General features: G+C 38.1%; 1 protein-coding gene across 1 annotated transcript; it reads right to left on the reverse strand.

The window, feature by feature from the left end:
* Window positions 1-2209: 2209 nt before the first annotated feature.
* Window positions 2210-5227, reverse strand: LOC145230644 (uncharacterized protein C3orf38-like). The gene is made up of 4 exons (XM_080096113.1): window positions 5042-5227; window positions 4603-4703; window positions 4429-4539; window positions 2210-4016 (listed from the first exon to the last, which is right to left on the reverse strand). The coding sequence occupies exons 1-4, from the start codon at window positions 5160-5162 to the stop codon at window positions 3555-3557; spliced, it is 795 nt and encodes a 264-aa protein (XP_079952239.1). The 5' UTR covers window positions 5163-5227; the 3' UTR covers window positions 2210-3554.
* Between the last annotated feature and the right edge of the window lie 3357 nt (window positions 5228-8584).

The following is an 8584-nucleotide window of genomic DNA, read 5'->3' on the forward strand; positions in this document are numbered from 1 at the left end:
AAGTCAAGCTATTGCAAAGTTTGAACAAACCTTTCACTTGCAACAGACCTTTATGGGTAGGTGGATTATTGACTATGTGATTTTAACATCCAAATTAACGCAACTTAAACACTTTAAGCACACATTAAACTTCTTCAATTAAGTACACACAATGTACTTTTTTGTTGGCACCAAGTGTCTTTCCTTTTTATCAGGTAACAGTTACCGATGCTAATTTAAATACAAACATAAGTAACTTTACTGTACTGCTCATTGGCAATCTACGAACATATTCTCATGTACTATGACTAATAGGCCTATACGTACTGACTACATAAACCTGCCCATATGTGGATGCTGCTGTACAAGTTGGCCCTGGTGTAAGCACAAAGGAATTACAACACATTAATTACAATCGACATCACAGACAGCAACACGGAACTGGCGATTAGAAGAGTGGCGCTGACAAAAAAACAAGAACCGCGTGCATGATGTATTCTTTGTACAAGTTGTTTGGCAGTTATGTTTTTGATTAAATTACTTGGGAAGCCGTCTAAAACTGCGAGCCCACTGAGCCCACTGAACCGCGTAGCCAACACTTAGCCCGCGTAGCCCACAAGATGGCCGCTTAGCTTACACGATGGCCACTTAACCCGCGTAGTCCGAACTTAGCCCGCTTAGCATACCTTAAAGTTAAACAAAGACAGCTTAGTGCGCATAACCCGCTTATAGCCCTAAAGTGCGCTTAACCCGCTTATAGCCCTTTGGCCTGGTTTCGCTTAGCCCCTGTTATAGACCTATTTAATCCGCTATGGCTTGCTTCAGAGTTGTAAACGGGCCTGAAATTGGAGCCCGAACCCGAAAGCACAAGTCCGAAACCCAGCCCGAACCCGATTCGTTTTTGAGAAGCCCGTTTACTTAGTAACTTTCATATTTTGCATGACCCTGGCCTTGTTAATAGTTTAAATAATTAATTTCCAATGTAGTTTCCTAAATCGCGTCATTACAATGCGCCAACCTCATCCTGTGATGTGAGTCCCTGTCACACAACGCTTTTAGTAACGGTGTAGCTGCGCGCGGTCCCGCAATGAATAACACGGCCCTGGACTGACTATTGGTTTGGAAATGTTCACCTGCGTCAGTTGAGCTTCTTGGGCTGTGTTATTATTTACTTGAAAGCTTGTTAATTCTTCTGCTTCTCGTGGTTCACATCGGTCGTCTGCAGTGGCGAGTAAGTTCATTATTACAATTCTTAACGCTTGCTGCATAGAGCCGACATGATCCACAAAAGATCAATTTAGTTCTTGTCTTTTATTCTGGTTACGCAACACACATCAAGTCTCATTTATCTCAAGGGAAGGATACAGTGGAAAAGAGAAAGATCAACGATAAACATTGGCTTTTAATCTGATACTCGTTTTTCGTGCGATCATTCCAGAACAGTACCTTCTTTTACTCACATCAGTTATTAGTTTGTTTTAAGTTAAACGCTTGCAAAGATATGCAGCACTGCAATGGATTGCACAACTATTTCGAAACACCCGGTTTACGCAACAGCCTATCTTATGGTCAGGCTGTTGGAACATATCAGGAAGACGGGAACATGTAACAACGACACTGAATATGTACTCCCAATAGTTACTGAATCATTAGAACACATGGAACAGTAAAGTTCACCGCTCAATACCATATGTCACAAAAGCAGCATATAATTTCCATGTAGCGAAAAGTCATGCTTGCAAAGTTAAAATTTTCCATTACCTAATGCTTAGCCAAACCAAAATGCCAAAATGATGGCTTGGAAGCACTTGACCGCTACAAGCTGCAGCGCGTTTATCATCTTTCCACCAATTGTGCCCATACCTTTGTCGCGCTTTATAACGTCCCAACGTTGCGCAGCTATTTCTGGCTTGGTGAATATTTTAGCGCAATTGTGCTGCTACGATTTGTATCAACGGCGAAATAAACTCAACCCAACGCAACAAATTTCACTTGACTGTAGAAAGCTTGAGAATAACCAATGCTGGTGGGTTGATGGTCCAATTTGGTCGCATCGTTGTAATACTAGACTTTCCAACGAAAGAAACGTTTGACATGATTATAAGAAATGAAATTGATCTATTTCCTTTTGTAAAAACATTTTTCCTAAAAAATTACACAATTCAATGTAAAAAACTTTTTGTTATCATGTTGTAAGACTACCTAAATGCATATACAGAGAAACAACGAACCACATGCGAAAAATTTATTAAGCAGTAAAATAATAGATCAGTGAATACCGCGTACGAGGGGTTCAACGTAAATTGAAAGATCAAAGCAGACAACGACGAAGAAATATTTACAGAAGAGAGCATTCAGACTTTGATTTTAGTTGGTTTACAAAAATCATTTATAAGCTATAACTGGTGATATTAGAGCAGAATAATTTCCTGATGCAAAAGGCTCTGTTGCAAACAAGCATCACTATTTTGGACAGTTTATTGCATTATAAAGAATAAAAATCACAAAAATAATATTGTGCTACTGAATTTTATTTTTGCAAAACCAATACAACCATTTAAAATCCACAAAAACTCAACACTTCAGGGGACGTGGGTAAAAAAGCAAACAAACAGATAAATAAACAGCTTTGTTAAAAAAATCACCTAATGGTCACATGAATAATTACTGCATAGATGCAAATCATCAAAAAACTACTAAGTTTGCGGGTCCAAATCGTTTAGTTTACCGCTACATGATAACAGGGAGTCGTTATCTCAAAGCCGCGAGGTTTTAATCTCTTGTATTCCCTTGTTATCTAACGCCAATTGTGACGTAACATGGGTTGAATAAGGAGTTGTATGCGCTAACAATCGTAAAGTTACATTCCGGCTGGGACGCTGGTTGTTAACTGCACTAAATGCACTGATCAACTTGTTTTGCATTTTAAAAATGTAAAATGAGTAAAAAATGGATAAAAACGTTTAATGTTGTATTGTTTCGACCCGCCAAACACGTAATAGTTTGTCACGAACATTAGATCGATGTTCATTGAATTTATGCCTTCTACAGTTACCAACTTTAGTTCATTCTTGACATTGTGCAACTTAACAGTAGCATTATCGCTTTAGAAAGGCGTTTAGTCCTTGAGAATCTGTTCCCCGTGTTTTAAGCAACGATTACGATTACCTGACGCTTATTGCTTATCTTGCAGCTGCAGTTTTGCTGAGTAAGCAAGATGGCAGCGGCGAAATCAGGAAACTACAAAGCTGTCGCGAAAATTATTTGTTATTTCTGTCAATTGGACGGATAGAGAAACCGCCAAAGTCGAAAGTTGGATTAGGTTTCGGTCTTGTACCTTCGGGTTAAAGTGCTCGTTTTTAACAAGAAAACGAAATAGGCAACGGGACAATTGAGTGGTAGTTTGACGTGTGAATTAATTAATTACGTATTTAGTCTCGTGCGGTGTAGCGTATTTGTGTGGGAAATTTTCCACAGATCTAATGACGTCATTAGGGAAATTCCCAAAATAAAATGTTGGACCCCCTCCTTAAATTTTTTCTGGATATGTGTATAATTAAAGAAGTTTAAAATGTTTAAGCTGTGTTCTTTTTGATGTCAAGATCACATAGTTTAATAATCCACTCACCCATAGAGGTCTGTTGCAAGTGAAAGGTTTGTTCAAACTTTGCAATAGCTTGACTTAGCTCAGGAAATACTAGTTTCTTAACATCTCCCTTTACAGTAACCACCACAACAGAATCACTTAAAAAACTTTTAAATTCTTGTTTAAAAAAGCACAGCTTTTGGACTCGTGCAAGATCAGCCAGTGTTTGTGCACACATTTCAGCACCGATGTAGTTTTCTACACTGAAGTCATTTAAATCCTCGCTCACCACTAGTTTACAGTTTTCAGCAAAATACGATTTCCCCAAGGAAGTGGTTTCAGAGTCACGAGCCAACCCTTTTAGAAGTCCATAAAATAAATCCAAAAACTCTGCTCCCAGTTGTTCACTTTCCTCTTGACTAAGTGAACTTCCCGATGAAGCAGCACTTGCCTAAAACCAAAGTTTTTGAGAGTCAGAGGGTTGGAATAAAATTAATTTAAAATTCCAACAATTAGGTGCTTTTACACAAAACATAAGTTTCATAATAATACTCGATTTATGTTTTTTAAAAAAACTTGAAAATGTAGTATAAAGCAACTGATGTTATGATGCTAAACAACTCAAAAAATGCAAGTTATGGTACCAAAAAGATTTTAGTTACCTAAAACTCTCATTTCACTCCGACTTTATTTGATGCACAATTATAGTAAATAGTGAACAAAACACTATAGTATAAACAAAACATTTAAATGTTTGTTTTTAGGAATAGCCAAGCACAATGCATCACTTAAAATCTGACTCAGCTTTACCTAATTATAATTGAGCAGATTTAGTTGCAAAATAAAAACTATCATATACTAACTTGGGGATTAGTTGAGGGGTTGGGAATGGTGACACCCTTAAGGATATCCCAGTAACTTAAAATTGATTGAATAAGACCATCCTTTTCTTTTTCAGGGTCCACCGGTATTCCCTAATAAGTAAAAAAAAGTTGAAGTAAAAAATGCAACATCACAATATTTATGCACCTCCTGACCTGTACGTGCAAATATTGAAAAAGAAAATCCCTTTTCATTTTTTTCCTCTGTAAGAGCTCTTGGCCAGAGTTTGAAAATTGCAAAATAATGTCTTTGGCTTCTGTGCAAAAAAATAAAGCATTAAAAACCAACAAAAAATTGTCTGTTTGTTTTCATCACTCCCTTTAAAATACAATGTAACATTGCACATTCGAGGACATGTTTTCAAAATTGACTATACAAGTGATAAAAAAACATTAAATTCGAGGGTCAGATCACCCATGGTTATATTACCAACTTTATAATTTCTGTTTTCACAAAAGTAAGGTTGCATGTGCAACTAAAAGTTCAATGGAAATAATACTAAATCTCTCATTTAGGATCGCACTGTTTAATCTTGTTGACGAGCAACATCTTAAAAACATTCACAAAGTCTGAAAACAAACACATCAAACAAACCTTCTACTGTTGTGGTTGTAACAAGATTTTTAGTGACAGTATTTTTCAATGAAACAATATCATCAGGTGGTAGTAGCCTCAAAAGGTTTTCACACTGCACAAACTCAACACCAGTAAGCATTTTTAATTGCAATCAAACAAAAAAGTCATTCATGCATCAATCAGTCTGTAAAAATGGTGGTAAAACTGTTATAAACATCTAAAACAATACAACAAACAAATGCTTCTTTGTCAGGTGTAGTAAAATTTCACAAAATAAGTATCACAAGATGATCTCTACAGCAGTTTATTAAAGAAAACACACATTTAACTCTTTTATGAGGCTAAAACTGCTAAATGTTGTCTTGTGATTAGTGTTACAATACCCATTATTTAAAAAAGCCTTGTTATCACCGGCACCTAGCTTCTTCGCCCAGCACCTTTCACTCTGCTTTTTATTTACCAATTAACTCTTGATTAAAGGTTAGATTATTAAAAGTTTTTGTTCACTTCATTATCTTAAAGTTGACTCATAACCTCTTATACCCTGCTTTGAACCGGTGTTTGCTCTTATGGTTCACTTTCACTCAAGGCGAAGCCTTAGTAATCTCTGCTCACAGTAAATGTTTTTCCATGTTATCACTTGTTGTTTCTGTCACATTGTTTAACCAAACTGTCTACCAATAGTTTATTTTGCTATGTGCAGCTATAATGTGATCATCTCCGGTAAAATACTGATTTGACCTGTCCTATACGTAATTGCAAAAACACCTACTGATGATAACGACCAATAAACGTGTTCGTCATCACGGTACTCATAAAAATTCTGTGGGCGTCTAACACAAAGCGCTGAAAACAAACATAGAGGACATCCAAACACTAAAACCAAAAGCGGAAAACACTGGATTTGGTTCGCAATCGCAATACACAAAATATTTCAGATTTTGTTTGGTAACTGGTAATGTCTTGTATTTTTGACAAAAATGATTGAAGTTCGTAATATTTGGCAAATTCCATTGATAACTACTATCCACTATAGTTGTTCATGAATATTTAAGATGTGGCTATTTTGTCATACACAAACAAACCGTTGATGGAAATATCTTTTTCGAAAAATAATAATTGGGAGGGTTTTATTTTGAGTGAGTGTATGTATGTATTTACTTTAAATGTACTCTTTATTCCAAACAACACAAAAGAAAAAGTGTTGTTTTAGGCGAGAGTTTACTTTCGAAAATGGGGGATTCCCAGCCACAAATGTCTCATCCGACCAGTGATGACTGAAGATTAACCTACTGGCTTGCATATATTATAACGTTTTCTGCATATAACATCAGTATTTTAGTGATAGCAATTTATTTCAGTGTATAATAACCAATAGCTATGCGATGCGTCGATTGACTGTGTGAAGCAGTGGCTTTCCACCGATTTCGTACCGCCACCCATTTTTGCAACCAAATGTAAATTGCGGCCCCCCAAAAAATATTTTTCATAATTACTAGAATAAGCCTACACTTTGGACAAAGAGAAAATGGTCTAAGTTTGCTGGTCCTGACACTTTTTTCACACATAAATCATCCTTTTACACCACACTGGCCACTTTACCTGATAAAAGCAATCATGTATTATTCAATTTTAATGCTTTCGTGGTGAAGTTCATTTGGCCACGCAGAGCTGTGGCACTTGCATTGAATTATCCTCTTAATAGTGATGTAATAAAGCATTTGTTTTTATTGTAATAGCGATAATGTGATACAAAATAAGTTAAAAGAGCGAGGATTTAAATGACTTCAGTGTAGAAAACTACATCGGTGCTGAAATGTGTGCACAAGCACTGGCTGATCTTGCACGAGTCCAGAAGCTGTGCTTTTTTAAACAAGATATTCAAAGTTTTCTATGTGATTCTGTTGTGGTGGTTACTGCAAAGATAGATGTTAAGAAACTAGTATTTCCTGAGCTAAGTCAAGCTATTGCAAAGTTTGAACAAACCTTTCACTTGCAACAGACCTTTATGGGTAGGTGGATTATTGACTATGTGATTTTAACATCCAAATTAACGCAACTTAAACACTTTAAGCACACATCAAACTTCTTCAATTAAGTACACACAATGTACTTTTTTGTTGGCACCAAGTGTCTTTCCTTTTTTATCAGGTAACAGTTACCGATGCTAATTCAAATACAAACATAAGTAACTTTACTGTACTGCTCATTAGCAATCTACGAACATATTCTCATGTACTATGACTAATAGGCCTATACGTACTGATTACATAAACCTGCCCATATGTGGATGCTGCTGTACAAGTTGGCCCTGGTGTAAGCACAAAGGAATTACAACACATTAATTACAATCGACATCACAGACAGCAACACGGAACTGGCGATTAGAAGAGTGGCGCTGACAAAAAAACAAGAACCGCGTGCATGATGTATTCTTTGTACAAGTTGTTTGGCAGTTATGTTTTTGATTAAATTACTTGGGAAGCCGTCTAAAACTGCGAGCCCACTGAACCGCGTAGCCCACACTTAGCCCGCGTAGCCCACAAGATGGCCGCTTTGCTTACACGATGGCCACTTGCCCCGCGTAGTCCGAACTTAGCCCGCTTAGCATACCTTAAAGTTAAACAAAGGCAGCTTAGTGCGCATAACCCGCTTATAGCCCTAAAGTGCGCTTAACCCGCTTGTAGCCCTTTGGCCTGGTTTCGCTTAGGGCTCGCTTAGCCCCTGTTATAGACCTATTTAATCCGCTAAGGCTTGCTTCAGAGTTGTAAACGGGCCTGAAATTGGAGCCCGAACCCGAAAGCACAAGTCCGAAACCCAGCCCGAACCCGATTCGTTTTTGAGAAGCCCGTTTACTTAGTAACTTTCATATTTTGCATGACCCTGGCCTTGTTAATAGTTTAAATAGTTAATTTCCAATGTAGTTTCCTAAATCGCGTCATTACAATGCGCCAACCTCATCCTGTGATGTGAGTCCCTGCCACACAACGCTTTTAGTAACGGTGTAGCTCAGAGTTGCAAGCGGGCCCGAAATCTGAGCCCGAACCCGGCCCGAACCCGAAAGTATGAGCCCGAAGCCCGGCCCGAACCCGAAACGTTTTTGCGAAGCCCGTTTAGGCCCGAAATTTTGATTGACAGGATGAGAAAGAAAAAAGAGATAGACAACAAATACAATGATCAATAGTAGACCATGGGGTAAACAATACGTTTTAGAGTAGAGTGGGCATTAGGTCAAAGCCAGAGTTTCTTAGCCGAGTGATTTTATTTTGTTTTTTTAAATGGCGGACAACGTAAAGTCAGGCCCGTTTTAAGCCCGTTTCTCACAAATACCTAAGCCCGAACCCGGCCCGAAAAGCCCGGCCCGACTTGCAACTCTGGTGTAGCTTGCGGGGGCGACGTGCGCGCGGTCCCGCAATGAATAACACGGCCCTGGACTGACTATTGGTTTGGAAATGTTCACCTGCGTCAGTTGAGCTTCTTGGGCTGTGTTATTATTTACTTGAAAGCTTGTTAATTCTTCTGCTTCTCGTGGTTCACATCGGTCGTCTGCAGTAGCGGGTA

This window comes from Phallusia mammillata, chromosome 5 (assembly GCF_965637545.1).
Source record: "Phallusia mammillata chromosome 5, kaPhaMamm4.hap1.1, whole genome shotgun sequence".
In the NCBI taxonomy this organism is placed as follows: Eukaryota; Metazoa; Chordata; class Ascidiacea; order Phlebobranchia; family Ascidiidae; genus Phallusia; species Phallusia mammillata.